The sequence below is a fragment of the Anabrus simplex genome, chromosome 5 (assembly GCF_040414725.1).
Source record: "Anabrus simplex isolate iqAnaSimp1 chromosome 5, ASM4041472v1, whole genome shotgun sequence".
Classification (NCBI taxonomy): Eukaryota; Metazoa; Arthropoda; class Insecta; order Orthoptera; family Tettigoniidae; genus Anabrus; species Anabrus simplex.
Genome location: NC_090269.1, coordinates 360,413,387 through 360,432,835, shown reverse-complemented (window position 1 = coordinate 360,432,835; position 19,449 = coordinate 360,413,387). Strand labels below are relative to the sequence as shown.

General features: G+C 44.5%; 1 protein-coding gene across 1 annotated transcript in view; it reads left to right on the top strand.

Annotated features, from left to right (window-relative positions):
- Positions 1 to 19,449, top strand: part of spab (space blanket) — a 402,024-nt gene that overhangs the window by 262,210 nt on the left and 120,365 nt on the right. The window contains exon 3 of the mRNA XM_067148619.2: positions 18,095 to 18,218. Within this exon, the coding sequence (XP_067004720.2) occupies positions 18,095 to 18,218 (124 nt within the window). The remainder of the gene's footprint in view (positions 1 to 18,094; positions 18,219 to 19,449) is intronic.

The window sequence follows — 19,449 nt, the reverse complement described above, 5'->3', positions numbered from 1 at the left end:
ACAGTGTGATTCGAACCCACTATCTCCCGAATGCAAGCTCACAGCCGCGCGTCTTCAACCGCACCGCCAACTCTCCCGGTGATAGATGTTTCGACGCGTGCAGTTTCCTGCAGGCTTGGTATGGCTTGTCTAGTTTGCTTCACCTCTGTTCGACGGCAACAGTTTCACTTGATCTCCCAAAATCCACTCTCCAAGATACATTACAGTTCTGGCCCTCTTGATATGCTTGGTATCATTAACTGTCATCGTTCTCGGGGAATCTTTGATACTGCTAATAAACTCAGTCTTTCCGATGTTTATCAGAAACTCTGTTTCAGCTGCTATTGAGTGTAGTGTTTGAAGTTGCGTAGTAACCTCTTACATGTCGTCTAGTAAGGTCAAATCGTCCGCAATGGTCAGACATGGGATCCTTAGGTTGTCTGCTTTCATCATCATTCTTAATCCGATGTTCACTGGTAGGGGGTCTGCTCCATTCCCTGATAATCTTTTCCAGGACACAGTTAAATAATGCATGATATCTCGTCTCCGTCCCTCGCTCCCGTTTTGATTGAGAAACTCTCCGAGAGCTGTCCTCTAAACTTTAATTTGGAAGTGGTGTTTCTCAGGGTGGCTTGCACCAACCCATTGATTTTATTCATTTATTTATTTATTTATTTATTTATTTATTTATTTATTTATTTATTTATTTATTGCTGAATAGATGAGATTTACTCCGACACAGAGGACACATATTTGAAAATGTGCATTTTTTTAATGCATGAGCCTCAGCTGTGTTCGCCAAGTGAGTAATGGAATTCTTTGTAGAAAATAGACTACTCGTGAAGGAAGAGTGTATATTGTTCTGAAGCAGAGTGTTGACAAAAATGCGAACAAGATTTTTCTGAAAGCTTGTGTATTTGCTTATGGAACAAAAATTTGCGACATTCAGACATACAGTGCACTGGGATGTAGTGTAAAGCAGGGATGATCACAAGAGTACCATCAACTGCGATATTGACCAAGTAAAGCAAGAAAATTATTCAAGGCGAACTCGTACTGTAGTCGGTTGATATTTTAGTGCTGTACTCAAGGGCACAGGATCCATAATATTGTGAACTTACTGGCGTTGACGTGTGCTTATTTGCGAGAGGGCAATATCAGGAGATTTACTAGCATGTATAACCCCTTCACAAGTCAAAATTGCGGCACATTGGTGTCTCATAAAGTCAGACAGAATACACGAAAGACTTCAAGCTGGATAATGAAATTGAAACTTAGTAATTTTATTGTTAATAGTATTTTAATGTCACACTAACAAAAACATATTTTCGGTGTCGGTGAAATGGGAAAAGGCTAGGACATGGAAGGTAGCTATCGAGGCCTTCCTTAAGACATATCCCTGATAAAGTAAACTCGTGTCCTCGTTCCGAAGCGTTGCATCAGACACATCCTAAATGGAGGTGAGCTGCATGTACCATATTATCCACATGGCAGCTCTCCCGCCATTCTCAAATTTCTGGCAGGACCGGGAAGTGAACCCAGGCCACCGAAGATGGTAGCTATTAGCGCTAACTACCCCTACTGTGCTATGGAAGCGGACGTGTATATGATTTCATAATGGGAAATCACTGAAAACTATTTTGACGGCTGCCAACTCTGGGTCTTGAAACCACCCATCTATTAAATGCAAGCTTACAGCTGCACGGCTTATGGAGGTCAAAGTCACCTCCGTACAGGGTGGGAGTGGTGGAAGGTAAAGGCTTCCATCAGCCGTGACCTCTGCACTTGATAGGGTTGAGTACTTTGTATTACCTCTATGCCTGGCCGCCTTTGCCTCCAAGAATTAACCTCATACTCATTTTTGGTGCAGGCTGAGTGAACATCTGGGTCATGTGCAACTCCGGAAGTGTAAATCTCATTTCTTAAAAGTTTCAACTTCTAGATGGGGAATCGAAACCACATACTCCCGCGTTCACGGCTTATAACGTGGAGCTAATTTGCTCGGATGTCCTTTCTGATGCCACGTGAATATTATATCGTCGCTACTTTGCCAGAAGCACGAATGTTAATATTTAATTTAATTTAATCAATACTGATGTGCATTTAGGGCAGTCGCCCAGGTGGCAGATTCCCTATCTGTTGACAATTCTTTTCCTGTCCAGTATTTTCCTTAAGACTAGTCATCCCGTCATAGCTACATATTGATATGCAGTCCATCAGAACAAGTTTCGCTCATTTCATTTTCCTATACTCGCGTGCAAAGGAAAATGAATCTTACTGTACCGTACTCTAGGAATGTACACTGACTGACAGAGCAAATGCAACACCAAGAAGGAGTGGTCAGAACTTTATGCCAATTGCAGGGTAGACTGATGTCACTGAGGTATGCTCATGATGTGAAATGCGCCGCTGTGCTGCGCACGTAGCGAACGATAAATGGGACACGGCGTTGGCCAATGGCCCACTTCGTACCGTGATTTCTCAGCCGACAGTCATTGTAGAACATGTTGTCGTGTGCCACAGGACACGTGTATAGCTAAGATTGCCAGGCCGCCGTCAACGGAGGCATTTCCAGCAGACAGACGACTTTACGAGGGGTATGGTGATCGGGCTGAGAAGGGCAGGTTGGTCGCTTCGTCAAATCGCAGCCGATACCCATAGGGATGTGTCCACGGTGCAGCGCCTGTGGCGAAGATGGTTGGCGCAGGGACATGTGGCACGTGCGAGGGGTCCAGGCGCAGCCCGAGTGACGTCAGCACGCGAGGATCGGCGCATCCGCCGCCAAGCGGTGGCAGCCCCGCACGCCACGTCAACCGCCATTCTTCATCATGTGCAAGACACCCTGGCTGTTCCAATATCGACCAGAACAATTTCCCGTCGATTGGTTGAAGGAGGCCTGCACTCCCGGCGTCCGCTCAGAAGACTACCATTGACTCCACAGCATAGACGTGCACGCCTGGCATGGTGCCGGGCTAGAGCGACTTGGATGAGGGAATGGCGGAACGTCGTGTTCTCCGATGAGTCACGCTTCTGTTCTGTCAGTGATAGTCACCGCAGACGAGTGTGGCGTCGGCGTGGAGAAAGGTCAAATCCGGCAGTAACTTTGGAGCGCCCTACCGCTAGACAACGCGGCATCATGGTTTGGGGCGCTATTGCGTATGATTCCACGTCACCTCTAGTGCGTATTCAAGGCACGTTAAATGCCCACCGCTACTTGCAGCATGTGCTGCGGCCGGTGGCACTCCCGTACCTTCAGGGGCTGCCCAATGCTCTGTTTCAGCAGGATAATGCCCGCCCACACACTGCTCGCATCTCCCAACAGGCTCTACGAGGTGTACAGATGCTTCCGTGGCCAGCGTACTCTCCGGATCTCTCACCAATCGAACACGTGTGGGATCTCATTGGACGCCGTTTGCAAACTCTGCCCCAGCCTCGTACGGACGACCAACTGTGGCAAATGGTTGACAGAGAATGGAGAACCATCCCTCAGGACACCATCCGCACTCTTATTGACTCTGTCCCTCGACGTGTTTCTGCGTGCATCGCCGCTCGCGGTGGTCCTACATCCTACTGAGTCGATGCCGTGCGCATTGTGTAACCTGCATATCGGTTTGAAATAAACATCAATTATTCATCCGTGCCGTCTCTGTTTTTTCCCCAACTTTCATCCCTTTCGAACCACTCCTCCTTGGTGTTGCATTGTCACTGTCAGTCAGTGTATGTTTGTATGCCGTATTTACCCACTCCTAGGGTATGATGTATTTAAAGTTCATTTTCCTTTACATTTTAGCATAGAAAAATGTTCTGATGGACTGCTTATACATATGTGGCTAGGAGGCATGACCAGTCCTACCAGAAATAATGGATAGGAAGAACATTGTCACATTCGCTGTTTTGGCATCGCAGCGACGACATGTAGCTAGCTGTCCTACCCGACGTTACGTACTCGCTCCCTGTCTCTCTCTGGCGCTTTGCAGTTTCATCTTTTATACATTATAGCTGCTGCTGCTTTGACTCTTTCTTTCCGGTAAAAAAACCATGTGTGCTTCCAACTCTTGTCACGTAGTGAGTTTTTACGGCCAGATGTCCTTCCTAACGTCAACCTTATCAGAGGAGTTAATGAGATGAAATGAATTACGTGATATATGATAGTAGGAAGGGTGAGGGTGAAAGACGGTGCCGGTGCACAGCCTACTCCTCTCTAATTGCACCAAGCGGTCTCCTTAAGGCTTAACTTCTCCATCCAACGGACGCATTGCTATCAACAGTGTCGTATGCCTTCACTCCATACGAGTCCGACTCGTTGGATGAATGGTCAGCGCAGTGGCCTTCGGTTCAGAGGGTCCTGGGTTCGTTCGATTCCCGGCCGGGTCGGAGATTTTAACCTCCATTGGTTAATTCCAATGGCCCAGGGGCTGGGTGTTTGTGCTGTCTCCAACATCCCTGCAACTCTCACACCACACATAACACTATCCTCCACCACAGTAACACGCAGTTACCTATACATGGCAGATGCCGCCCACCCTCATGGGAGGGTCTGCCTTACAAGGGCTGTACTCGGCTAGAAATAGCCACACGAAATTATTATTATTACTCCATAGGAACACTACGGAGAAGTTTGGAATTGAATCGAGGCTTCTGGCACGCAATCTAGTGATTAGAAAGTGTATATCACTCCCTCTCTTACCCTGCCGGCCAACATTCTGATGATGAAAATGTTGCAACCAATGAGACTCGAACCGGCTAACAAAGGTGTCAGACCATGTCCATTTCCACCAGGCAAGGAATAAAAACCAAGTATCATATTAATATACAAAAGCACTATCGGCAGCCCTGAAAATGGTTTTCCGTGGATTCCCATTTTCACACCAGGCAAATGCTGGGACTGTACCTTAATTAAGGCCACGGCCGCTTCCTTCTAACTCCTAGGCCTTCCCTGTCCCATCGTCGCTATAAGACCTATCTGTGTCGGTGCGACGTAAAGCCCCTAGCAAAAACAAAATATATATATACACAAAAGGTATAGATCGAAAGACGATGTTATGTAGAGAGATATTTCTACTTCGATATTTGAATGGAAAACCAGCTATTTAGCCAATGAGCTGATTTTCCTGAAAGCTGAGCCAGATGTACTTTGACTTATTTCTTGGTTAATTCGTATTTCATTTTAGTGTTTTATTTTATTTAAATTTATATAATTTAAATATAGATAAAGAAAATGTGGGGAAAACTGCAAACAAATTGTCATTACTAACGTCTATTTGTACTTAATATTTAATGTGCTGTTCATACTGATTGCCACAACTCATCTCTTACCAAACATATATATTTCATGCGTTACTTTGCATGATTTTCTTTTTATATGTCAGTTGCTTTAACTGGTGTCAATCTAAGAGTTGAGTTATTTCTTTTGTAGATACTAATTCCTAATTTATTTTGTTTCTGTATTTCTACTTTTTTATTAATTTTTAGATATTAAGTTCTTTCTGACATTTGTTATTTTTAATAATTAATGCATATTGACTAAACCACCTGTAATTGGAGAAACATCCCTGTTGGTGGTATGAAATAAATAAATGAAATAAATAAATCATTTTAATTGATTTTAATGACTGCTTATTAATCCTCCCTGGCTCAGGCGGCAGCGCGCCAGCCTCTCACCGCTGGGTTCCATGTTTCAAATCCCTGTCACTCCATGTGAGATTTGTGCTGCTCAAAGCGGAGTCGGGACAGGTTTTTCTCCGGGTACTCCGGTTTCCCCTGTCATCCTTCATTCCAGCGATACTCTCCAATATAATTTCATTTCTGTCAGTCATTAATCATTGCCCCAGAGAAATGCAACAGGCTTCGGCAGCCGGCACAATAACTATCCTCGCCGCTAGCTGGGGGCTTCATTCCACTCCCGACCCCGTCGAATGACTGGAAAAAAGGCTCTTGACGTTTTCCATTAAAGACTACTTTAATCAATAATACCAAAAAGAGTGAGAGAGGAAGAGGTCACATTAGAGACTCGCCTGAAGCTACCAAGCCAATTTTCACTTCTCAATCTCGTCTGTCTGTCTGTCTGTCTGTCTGTCTGTCTGTCTGTCTGTCTGTCTGTCTGTCTGTCTGTCTGTCTGTCTGTCTGTCTGTCTGTCTGTCTGTCTGTCTGTCTGTCTGTCTGTCTGTCTGTCTGTCAGCCTGGAAACTGGTCGTATTCTCAACTAACACCACCTAAGGTTACGCGATTCTAGAGGAACCAAAAAAACCGGTGATGACACTAAAATGAAGCTTACTAATGAAAATGATGAGTGAGATAGTTTGTCTTTCTTTTCGTCCCTGAACCAAAAAGTGATATATCAGCTCGAATGACTTACATGTAAGGCTATCCATAGCGCCCACGCACACTAGTCGTACTCCCAATGTCGTTACACAGCATCACCCGTATCTCAGTGGCACCCATACTGTCACAGTTGTAAACGAGACTGAGGCTTCCGTGGAAGCTACATTCGGCTCTGGCTTGTGCCAAGAGACAAATAAATAAAAATACTGCATCTGTCAGGAAACAGTAACAGGTAGTCCAGTCTAAAAATAGAGCTTATTTTAGAACCCCATGTTATTTACAAGTAGATCAATAAGTTAAATAATTACTAGAACCTCACTTCTGAGGAAACGGAGGTAAGTCTTCGTGAAATGAAATGATATTACGATTTCTAAAGATGCTGAATACAAATAAAATAATCTATATAAATAAAAGCTAGCCCAATAGCGTAGAAGTAATGTGATTGCCTTTTACCTGGAGGCCCCGGGTTCAAGGGTTGAAGCTCTGGTAAATCTAGGAATGTCAATTCTGGACTGAGGTGAAGTCGACTCAGACACGTGGAACCAACTGAGGACCTTTCTGATACGAGAGATAGTAGACCCGTTCAAGAGAGCCAACCAATACAGCTGAGGTTGTTATCATGCTGAAATGAAATGAAATGGCGTATGGCTTTTAGTGCCGGGAGTGTCTGAGGACATGTTCGGTTCTCCAGGTGCAGGTCTTTTGATTTGACGCCGGTAGGCGACCTTCGCGTCGTGATGAGGATGAAATGATGATGAAAACGAAACATACGCCCAGCCCCCGTCTCAGCGAAATTAACCAATGATGGTTAAAATTCCCGACCCTGCCGGGAATCGAATCCGGGCCACCTCTGACCAAAGGTCAGCACGCTAACCATTTAGTCATGGAGCCGGATCGTGTGGCAGGGCCTCTCAAACGCCCAAAATCTCACGCGTGCAAACAGCGGCGCAGAGTTCCTGTGCACAGTGCATCGGTCCCGCTCGGCTCGGCTCGGACCAACGCTTCGTCTCTGGGCTACTCGGCTAAGCTCGGCTCAACTCGGCTCAACTCAGCTCGGATTTGGAGCGCTACGGGGCAAGTGAGGAAAAGGGAGACAGGGGGAGCGAGTGAAACAGGCGTGGGGAAAGAGAGAGACAGCGCTATTGCTCCAAATCGAGAAGTGGGGGTCTGCACTCTGGTCAACCAAGCGAAGTCGTCTTTTGCACCGTGCACAGTGCATGCACCAGGCACATGCACCCTGAGAGGCCCTGTACTACTCCGATATTTGCAGGCCATCTTTCTGGGATGTATGTACCACGGGCTTTCTTATATGGACAATCGCTCAAATAATCGCCCGCTTCCTGAATTATACACAATCATGTAATATTCCCCCTTAAAACAGGGGCTAATAATTACGTTGCCTTGCCTCTTAATACAACAATCACCACAACAACCTCTTATATTTGCTTAAATTAAAAATGATCATCAATCTTATTCAAGCCATCAAGTTCTGTCAATTCCAGTTTAGTGAACTAACAGTAGAATTGTTCTAAAAATGTCAAAATTATCTCTACAGAAATCTCCAACATACAGCTGCATAAATTTTTCATCGAGAGAACAGAGTATAACAAAAGTTCACAGTTCAGGAATACACTTTTGTGATGCTGCAGTCAACTGGAATCCCTAAAGCATAAAGCGTATCAGATTTCCATTTAACCGTATCTATATGAACGGTACTGTCTGCATTACAAAGTGTACCCCAGTGCGCTGCAAGCCAAATTATGTTTTGTAATTAATGCCATATTTTATCCGCTAAGGATTAAAGAAGAACATATGTGATATCTCACATATGACAGTCAGTATACATACGAAATAAATTATATCCTAGTCCAGACGCACAAAAAATCAGTCTGGAATAAAATGTGTCTCTCACACACACAGGAAAAACCTGTCCGTAATTTCGAGCCTGTGTGAGAAATAGAAAATCAAATCAAAGCTTGGTGTTCAACAAGCAGATAAAAACCGATTGCAACAATGGCATGTGACAGAACAATAATTGATCAGAACGAAGGCAGGTGTTGCAGGAAATATTAGATTAGGAAATGAAGTCTTAAAGGTAGTAGATGAATATTGTTACTTGGGTAGTAAAATAACTAACGATGGCAGAAGTAAGGAGGACATAAAATGCAGATTAGCACAAGCAAGGAAGAGCTTTCTTAAGAAAATAAATTTGCTCACTTCAAACATTGATATCGGAATTAGAAAGATGTTTTTGAAGACTTTCGTGTGGAGCGTGGCATTGTATGGAAGTGAAACATGGACGATAACTAGCTCAGAAAGAAAGAGAATAGAAGCTATTGAAATGTGGTATTACAGAAGAATGCTGAAGGTGAGATGGATAGATCGAATCACGAATGAAGAGATACTGAATCGAATTGGTGAGAGGAGATCGATTTGGCCAAATTTGACGAGAAGAAGAGATAGAATGATAGGACACATCTTGAGACACCCAGGACTTGTTCAGTTGGTTTTTGAAGGAAGTGTAGGTGGTAAGAACGGTAGGGGTAGACCAAGGTATGAATATGACAAGTAGATTAGAGCAGATGTAGGATGCAATAGTTACGTAGAAATGAAAAGTTTAGCACAGGATAGGGTGGCATGGAGAGCTGCATCAAACCAGTCTATGGACTGATGACTCAAACAACAACAACAACAACATGTTATTAGATTAGAAGTTGAAATTATTTCTCTACACGAAACACTTACAAAGTAGATTTTATAAAATTTTGTCAACCCTGATTGAATTTTTGACATGTTACTTGGGATGTATAGACGAATAGCGTTGTCACTGTCTTCTGACCAACGCTGCCGTGTTCGAATCCGGACTTAAGCATGAACAATTGTGAATTTACATCCCCGTAGCTAATATTATCGTCAGTGAAGAAACCAAATCTCGTATGTCGCAATGCTCTTCGCATCTATTATTACCCTTAAGACTGGTCACGCCTCCCAGCCACATATGGATATCCATCAGAACAACGTTCGTTGTGTTCATTTTCCTATGATAACGAGTGCGTAAATATGTCACGCAAACATACATTTCTACAGTAATCTACAGTAAGGTGTGAATATGAAGAGGAGAGTGTTGGGACATACACAAAGACCCAGTCCCCGAGCCAGAAGAACTAATCAGAAGCGATTAAAATCCCCGACCCGGCCGGGAATCGAACTCGGGACCCTCTGAACCGAAGGCCAGTACGCTGACCATTCGGCCAACGAGTCGGACCTATATTTCTCTACTGAGTGAGAGAATTATCCCATTTTCCCCCCTCATGCCTCAAATTTAATTCAAGCGTGTTTCACATATCTGTGACATTATTTTGTTACTATTCAGGGAAAAGGTTATATCTCACAATGCACTTCCTAACCATTATTTTCCTTAAGACTTGTCACACATCCCAGCCACATTTATGGATATGCAGTCCATCAGAACAATTTTCTTTGTGTTCATTTTCGTGTGCTCACGAGTAAAGGAAAATGAACCTTACGTGCATTATACTGTAGGAGTGCGTAAATAAGTCATGCAAACATTCATACCGTCCGCCTCTGTGGTGTAGTGGTTAATGTGACTAGCTGCCAACCCCGGAGGCCCGGGTTCGATTCCCGGATCTGCCACGAAATTTGAAAGGTGGTACGAGGGCTGGAACGGGGTCCACTCAACCTCTGGAGGTCAACTGAGTAGAGGTGGGTTCGATTCCCACCTCAGCCATCCTGGAAGTGGTTTTCCGTGGTTTCCCACTTCTCCTCCAAGCAAATGCCGGGATGGTACCTAACTTAAGGCCAAGGCCGCTTCCTTCCCACTCCCTTGTCTATCCCTTCCAATCTTCCCATCCCCACCAAGGCCCCTGTTCAGCAAAGCAGGTGAGACCGCCTGGGCGAGGTACAGGTCATCCTCCCCAGTCGTATTCCCCGACCCAATGTCTCACGCTCCAGCACACTGTCCTTGTGGCGGTAGAGGTGGGATCCCTCGCTGAGTGCGAGGGAACAACCAACCCTGGAGAGTAAACAGATTAAGAAAGAAAGAAAGAAAGAAACATTCATTCCTAGAGTGCGGTACGGTAAGGTTAATTTGCCTTTATACGCAGGCAAAGGAAAATGAACACAAAGAACGTTGTTCTGATGAACTAAATATCCACATGTGACTTGGAGATGTGACCAGTCTTTAGGAAAATTGTGAGATATATCCTATTGCCCGAACAGCGACGATTTGTAGACAGCTTTATAATATATATATAATCCCAATTATTTCCGTTTCAACAGAAAGAATTGCCACTAGATATATGTTGTTACTTTTCTTTTAAAAGAAAAATACAATGAAACTCTCACAACCATGAATTTTGTCGTCTTCTTCTTCGTCTTCTACTTCTTCTTCTTCATCTTTTTACCCTCCAGGGTGGGTATTTCCCTCGGACTCAGCGAGGGATCCCACGTCTACCGCCTCAAGGACAGTGTCCTGGAGCTTTAGACTCTGGGTCAGGGGATACAACTGGGGAGAAAGACCAATACCTCGCCCAGGCGGTCTCACCTGCTATGCTCAACAGGGGCCTTGCGAGCGGATGGGAAGATTGGAAGGGATAGACAAGGAAGAGGGAAGGAAGCGGCCGTGGTCTTAAGTTAGGTACCATCCCGGAATTTGCCTGGAGGAGAAGTGGGAAACCACGGAAAACCACTTCCAGGATGGCTGAGGTGGGAATCGAACCCACCTCTACTCAGTTGACCTCCCGAGGCTGAGTGGACCCCGTTCCAGCCCTCGTCCCACTTTTAAAATTTCGTGGCAGAGCCGAGAATCGAACCCGGGCCTCCGGGGGTGGCAGCTAATCACACAAACCACTACACCACAGAGGCGGACCATGAATTTTGTAATAAATACAATTGCGTTTCTTTCCGTGATGTCGGAGTTAAGAAACAAAACATCGTATCTCACAATGGTCTTCCTAGCCATTATTTTCCTTAAGACTGGTCACACCTCTCAACTATACAGTCGAACCTCGATATCTCGTACCTCTATTACTCGAATGTTCAGTATCTCTAAGTTACTTAAATTTCCCGGCCGTTTGTTCTGTTCTTCATGTGTAGTTATTTTTCTATTACTGAAAATTCGGTTACACAAATTTCTCGATTTCTCGAAGCAAACATTTCCTACCTTGAAGCAAAAAATACTCTGTAACTCGAATTTTGTACAAAATTACCTGTGCAATACGGCATTTGTGGTTTGTGAGGAACAGTTAACAAGTAAAGTAAAGTGACGCTGTGACTTAATATGACGAGAACCAAACAATTCAAACTGCTAGTGATCGGAAAATCTGCAAAGCCTCGCTGTTTTTCGGGTGCGAATTAATTACCAACCCCCGAAGTCGCGGATGACAAGCTCCATCTCGGCTGCGTGGTATTGACGAGAAGTTTTAGCGTGAAGGGAGAAAGATTAATAGTAAAATATAGAAGAGACAAAGGGTTTGTTTCCAAAGGTGTTGATAGACGTATGTTCCTCGTTTCAGTACTATATGTACTGTACCTTGTCTTCTAAAAAGTTACTATAATAACCAAACCAAACCCCATGGCACTACAGCCCTTGAAGGGCCTTGGCCTAACAAGCGACCGCTGCTCAGCCCGAAGACCTGCAGATTACGAGGTGGCGTGTGGTCAGCACGACGAATCCTCTCGGCCGTTATTCTTAGCTTTCTAGACCGGGGTCGCTATCTCACCGTCAGATAGCTCCTCAATTCTAATCACGTAGGCTGAGTGGACTTCGAACCAGCCCTCAGGTCTAGGTAAAAATCCCTGACCTGGCCGGGAATCGAACCCGGGGCCTCCGGATGAGAGGCAGGCACGCTACCCCTCCACCACGGGGTCGGCTGTTACTATAATAAGGGTTATAATTAAAGTGATGCCGTAAAATAGAATTTGTTTGTTTTTAAATACTGTTAAAAAATATAATCAGTATAATCCCGTAGATACATATGATTCAATTATGTGCTATATATGCTCAGAAACGGTATTCTCTATACATCGAAATTTCGATAACTCGAAATAAAATTTAGCTCCCGAAATGAATCGAGATATCGAGGTTCGACTGTACATGGATATGCAATCCATAATACAATTTTCATTGTGTTCAGTTTCCTTTGTTGGTGTGTAAAGGAAAATATATATATTATACCGCAGGAATCCGTACATACGTCATATATTAGTACAGTACGGTACGTTAAGGCAAATACAGTAGAGACAATACGCGATACACTGCGAGATATCGAGGGACAGCTATTAGAGCTCTCTCTAACGGATTGGCCTGAGAACTACTGATTCTGTCATAAGAGCACGTGTATTTTAGTGTGAAGTTTTTGGTGTTATTTATACGTGTTCAGTGAGTTGACATAATTAAATAGTAGCCTGTGCCATTCCTTGATATCACCTCTCAATATGAGGGGAAAGGTATGTGCTGTGTTTGTCTGCAGTAACTATGAGGTAGACAAGAATGCGCGGTCTTTCTTCCGTTTCCCTAGTGACATGAAAATTTTAAGTAATATAGTGTTTGCATATATATTCTTCCAGTGACAAAGAGATTTTTATACTCGTAGTACTTCATAATCTTACCTGCTCGAACCATATTTGATCTGGCTTAAAATACAGTATAACAGGCATATTTTATTGTATAGTGCAGCAGTTAACCGTCAATACCGATGTGTCGTTGTAGGTGTCATCTGTGGGTTTTATTTAATTCAGGAAAATACATATGCATATGAGTGTGGCTGGTTGTGTTCCAAGTTACCCCATTTGGAATGCCGTAATGCGTTGTCAAGCACTGAAGAAAATATGGGTGATTTAAGAAACGCACATATTTTGTTGAAACAATATGATGATGCAAATTTACTTTACCCTAATTTAATGGCATTATGGCAAGTTTTGCTTATAGGGAAAGTTTGAATGTTTTTGAGGCTAAATTTATAGATTTTCTTTCTGTTAGTAGGTTTCAAGTTAAAAGGAAAATTGTCCAGCTCTTATATGTAAATTCATTGAATCATGTGTGTAAGGAATGTGCCGATATTTTTGTTGACAAGTGTTTTAATATGATGATACAATGCTTTCAAATGAGAAAAAAGAAAAATCTAGCCGTGAACGTTCAGGCAGGAATTCTAAAGCTAAAAAAGTAATGCATAAATGAAAGATCAAGCTCTTTCACAGCAGTCCATTTCACATCTTGATTATATGTCTAATTTCAGTCTTTAAATAATAACCTGTTAAAAAATTCTTCATTCATTTATCCAGAATTGCTTTAGCAACTTTGAAGTTAATATCATAGTAACACTTTCCTTCTAGACGTAATTTATTTATCCATTTCCGTATATACATTTCCATTGATATTTGAATTTAGCGCGAATTTTCAGGTCAAGCCACTAGGAGCACCATTTGCGACTTGTCTCACATTTTAAGAAGGCTAAATCCGGAAGTGTCACGTATTGTCTCTACTGTATTTGGTTAAGGTTTATTTTCCTATTCACAAATGCATGGTAAAATGAACACAACGAAAGTTGTTCTGATGGACTGCATATTCACATGTGGATGGGAAGTGTGGCTAGTCTTAAGGAAATTAATGGCTAGGAAATACACTGACTGACAGAGCAAATGCAACACCAAGAAGGAGTGGTCAGAACTTTATGCCAATTGCAGGGTAGACTGACGTCACTAAGGTATGCTCATGATGTGAAATGCGCCGCTGTGCTGCGCACGTAGCGAACGATAAATGGGACACGGCGTTGGCGAATGGCCCACTTCGTACCGTGATTTCTCAGCCGACAGTCATTGTAGAACGTGTTGTCGTGTGCCACAGGACACGTGTATAGATAAGAATGCCAGGCCGCCGTCAACGGAGGCATTTCCAGCAGACAGACGACTTTACGAGGGGTATGGTGATCGGGCTGAGAAGGGCAGGTTGGTCGCTTCGTCAAATCGCAGCCGATACCCATAGGGATGTGTCCACGGTGCAGCGCCTGTGGCGAAGATGGTTGGCGCAGGGACATGTGGCACGTGCGAGGGGTCCAGGCGCAGCCCGAGTGACGTCAGCACGCGAGGATCGGCGCATCCGCCGCCAAGCGGTGGCAGCCCCGCACGCCACGTCAACCGCCATTCTTCAGCATGTGCAAGACATCCTGGCTGTTCCAATATCGACCAGAACAATTTCCCGTCGATTGGTTGAAGGAGGCCTGCACTCCCGGCGTCCGCTCAGAAGACTACCATTGACTCCACAGCATAGACGTGCACGCCTGGCATGGTGCCGGGCTAGAGCGACTTGGATGAGGGAATGGCGGAACGTCGTGTTCTCCGATGAGTCACGCTTCTGTTCTGTCAGTGATAGTCACCGCAGACGAGTGTGGCGTCGGCGTGGAGAAAGGTCAAATCCGGCAGTAACTGTGGAGCGCCCTACCGCTAGACAACGCGGCATCATGGTTTGGGGCGCTATTGCGTATGATTCCACGTCACCTCTAGTGCGTATTCAAGGCACGTTAAATGCCCACCGCTACGTGCAGCATGTGCTGCGGCCGGTGGCACTCCCGTACCTTCAGGGGCTGCCCAATGCTCTGTTTCAGCAGGATAATGCCCGCCCACACACTGCTCGCATCTCCCAACAGGCTCTACGAGGTGTACAGATGCTTCCGTGGCCAGCGTACTCTCCGGATCTCTCACCAATCGAACACGTGTGGGATCTCATTGGACGCCGTTTGCAAACTCTGCCCCAGCCTCGTACGGACAACCAACTGTGGCAAATGGTTGACAGAGAATGGAGAACCATCCCTCAGAACACCATCCGCACTCTTAGTGACTCTGTACCTCGACGTGTTTCTGCGTGCATCGCCGCTCGCGGTGGTCCTACATCCTACTGAGTCGATGCCGTGCGCATTGTGTAACCTGCATATCGGTTTGAAATAAACATCAATTATTCGTCCGTGCCGTCTCTGTTTTTTCCCCAACTTTCATCCCTTTCGAACCACTCCTTCTTGGTGTTGCATTTGCTCTGTCAGTCAGTGTATATTGTAAGATACTACGTTTAGTTTCTTAACCCCCGATGTGATGATGCCACATTCGCCATGTTGACGAGCACATCTCCACCTATTGGCATTAGGTTGAATTATGTCCATCTTTGAGTTCTATCACTCTACACAGCTATTCTCAGGAAAAGAGAAGGTTTGAAAGGTTGACATTGGTACAAGATATAAGTTCTTCTTCTAGCAATGTCAGTTCAGAGGTTAGTTGGCAGAATTTATCCAAGAGTTCCAATCTTAAATCTCTGCGTTGGATTGGCAGCGCAACTCCTCCATTAGTTACCCGATGTATATTACAGGTCAAAGGTTTAGGACCACATAAAGAAATTATGGCATGCCATTTATAACCTAAAATTATACTCTAGACCTCTGTAATTTCTTTTCTGAGCTCTTAGATCTAATAGGGTATATCGTTGCTGTTCTGGCAAATCTTAAGTGTATTATACTATAGGAGTGCGTAAATAAGTCATGCAAACATACATTCCTGGAGTGCGGTGCGGTAAGGACCATTTTCCTTCATACGTCAGCAAAGGTAAATGAACACAAGGAATATTGTTCTGATGGACTAAATATCCATATGTGGCTGGAAGGCGTGACCAGTCTTAAGTAAAATAATGGATAGGAAGAGCATTGTGAGATATAACCTTTTGCCCGAACAGCGACGATATGTTCCCTGATTTCATTGAGTTAGGCTAAGTATTGTAGAAGTTATACATTTTCATCTTTTGAAACATCACACCAAGGGGGGAGGCGGGCCCCTTAGACGGTGACGCCGTCTCTCAGGCCGGGAGATTTGTTGCGGTGAAGGAGATGTGCGGAGAAGGTGAGGGGGAGGGCGGCCGAGGCCTACACTACGAACTGTCCCGGCATTTGTCTTAGTGCAGGAGAATGGAAAACCACGGAAAACCATTCTCAGGACAGCCGACGGGTGGGGCCAGGCGTGAAGTCCGGCACTGTGCCCCAGGCCCGTCTCCCGAATGCAGAGGCGTAGAGCCACGGTAGAGCCGTGGCCAACTTTCCTCTGCTCGGTTGGCCGGTCAGAGTACAGAGCAAGCCGTGGCCTCTTAAGGGACGAAACCCAAGGGCCGAAACCCACTCTGCATCTACCAACCCCCCAAAAATCAAAAATTTTGGAAATATAATGTACTGTATACTCTAATTGGTTGCAAGTATTACCACCAAGATCTTATGCCAGACTTATCAATAGCTTGGGTTAATTTTAGTACATATACAAAAATTCCTTTTAGAATGCGGTACCTTATTTTTGCGTGTTTACCTTTTTCAAAGCAGCGCTAAGATGGTCGAGTTTTCCTTGTTCTTGTCATAGGTCTCAGGGCGAGGTATCGGCGTCAGAAATATGTTACTGGATACCATCTGTAGAGTGCAAGTGAAACTATCAGGGTAGATAAGTCTGACGCCGATAGCTCGCCCTGAGACCTTGGATCTTACATGACAAAAACAACGAAAAACCAACCATCCTGGCGCTGCTTTGAAAAAGTAAACACGCAAAAAAAAAACGATGGCACAATTGTTTTAATTGTTTATATTTACACTAAAATGAACCCCAGCTATTTCTAAGTCTACAAAAAGTATTGGTGGTAATGAAATGCCGTATGCCTTTTAGTGCCGGGATATCCCAGGACGGGTTCGCCAGGTGCAGGTCTTTCAATTTGACTCCCGTAGGCGACATGCGCGTCGTGATGTGGACGAAATGATGATGAAGACAACACGAACACCCAGCCTGGGTGCTGTTGGAATTAACCAATTAAGGTTAAAATCCCTGACCCCGCGGGGAATCGAACCCGGGACCCTCTGAACCGAAGGCCAGTACGCTAACCGTTCAGCCAACGAGTCAGACAGTACTGGTGGTAATACTTGCAAATAATTTGTTGTACATTATATTCTCAATTTGTTTTTGTGACGTCCTGGAGGGGCTGGTCCCAACCGTCGGCTGTCCTAAGAATGCTTTTCCGTGGTTTTCCATTCTCCTGCAGTAAAGCGAATGCCAGAACATTTCCTAGTTTAGGTCACGGCCGCCAATCCCCTCACCTTCTCCGAACATCTCCTTCACCGTAACAAATCTACTAGCCTGAGAGACGGCGTCACCATCTAAGAAGCCCCGCCTCCCCCTTCAGGGGAGATATGAAAACATTTTAGACAGAGAGTTACCCACCAGGTGACCCAAGATGAAAACTTTTTGATATTGAAGATGCTTGTGACCTTTCAAGAGTTAAAATGAATAACTTCTGCAATAGTTGTTCTATCTCAATGAAATCAGGCGACATTTATACTGTTACATGTAAGAGCTCAGAAAACGAGTAGCAAAAGTTTAATGGCACAATTTTATGTTTAAGATGACATTTCATTATTTCTCTATGTGTTCTAAACTATTGACCGATATGTAGTTTAGTCTAGTCCCAATTCTATAATTTATTTTCTTCACAGAAACTCCAAGATCGTCGCCAGTACACTTCTATGCCTGATTATGTGCCCAATCCAGATGTTCCTTCAATTTTCCTCATGTATGTGTCTCTCTCACTCTTCTCAGTACTTGTTGCTTGCCTGCTATGTCTGTCCAGGATATATTGAACATTCATCTGTAACGCCATGACTCGAATGCTTCGACCCATCTTATGCCTGTCGCGCCTACTGACAGTACATCAGTTCATACAGCAAACCAAGTAAAATAAAATTCGAATTATTTTTGTTGGTGTTTCAGCGGTTCCAGAGCCCCGCGGAAGTATTCCAAGAACTGCAAGAAGATGAAGAGCCCTGCTACGGCAAGAAGTGCACCGCCAATGAACACTGCTGTCCCGGGTCTGTGTGTGTCGATATGGACGGAAGTAAGTACCTTTCATGAATTTACAATCTATATATATATATATATATATATATATATATATATATATATATATAAAACGCTAAGGTGTATGTTTCACCAAACTGAAGCTCCACCCTTTCACTCATGCATTTTTTCGAATTGGCCAAAAATTCTAAAATTTGGTACACTTGCTAAATGAAACCTTGTGATTAATTATATCTGAGCTTGCAACACCTAGGTCGAGCAGTTTTCGAGATTTTTAATGTGCATTGTAATGTACATTGTGACTCGAAGGTTGCAGAGTACAAGACACAGTTAATATTATTTATACAGTTTTATTCAATCTAGCCAAGTAAATAGTATGTAAATTAGTCATAAAATAAGTTGCAAAACAATATGCCAAAGACTCTCAATAAGAATATACCAAAATAATATTACTAAAAATCTTCTTTTTTTTTTGCTAGTTTTACGTCGCACCGACACAGATAGGTCTTACGGCGACGATGGGACAGGAAAGGGCTAGGAGTGGGAAGGAAGCGGCCGTGGCCTTAATTAAGGTACAGCCCCAGCATTTGCCTGGTGTGAAAATGGGAAACCACGGAAAACCATTTTCAGGGCTGCCGACAGTGGGGTTCGAACCTACTATCTCCCGAATACTGGATACTGGCCGCACTTAAGCGACTGCAGCTATCGAGCTCGGTACTAAAAATCTACCACAAAAGAAAAGAAAGAAAGAAAATGTCTGGAAAACGGCCAAGAAGTAACACTAAAGTTATGTATTGGCAATTCAGCGCCGTCCGCCTCTGTGGTGTAGTGGTTAGCGTGATTAGCTGCCACCCCCGGAGGCCCGGGTTCGATTCCCGGCTCTGCCACGAAATTTGAAAAGTGGTACGAGGGCTGGAACGGGGTCCACTCAGCCTCGGGAGGTCAACTGAGTAGAGGTGGGTTCGATTCCCACCTCAGCCATCCTGGAAGTGGTTTTCCGTGGTTTCCCACTTCTCCTCCAGGCGAATGCCGGGATGGTACCTAACTTAAGGCCACGGCCGCTTCCTTCCCTCTTCCTTGCCTATCCCTTCCAATCTTTCCATCCCTCCACAAGGCCCCTGTTCAGCATAGCAGGTGAGGCCGCCTGGGCGAGGTACTGGTCATACTCCCCAGTTGTATCCCCCGACCAAGAGTCTGAAGCTCCAGGACACTGTCCTTGAGGCGGTAGAGGTGGGATCCCTCGCTAAGTCCGAGGGAAAAACCGAACC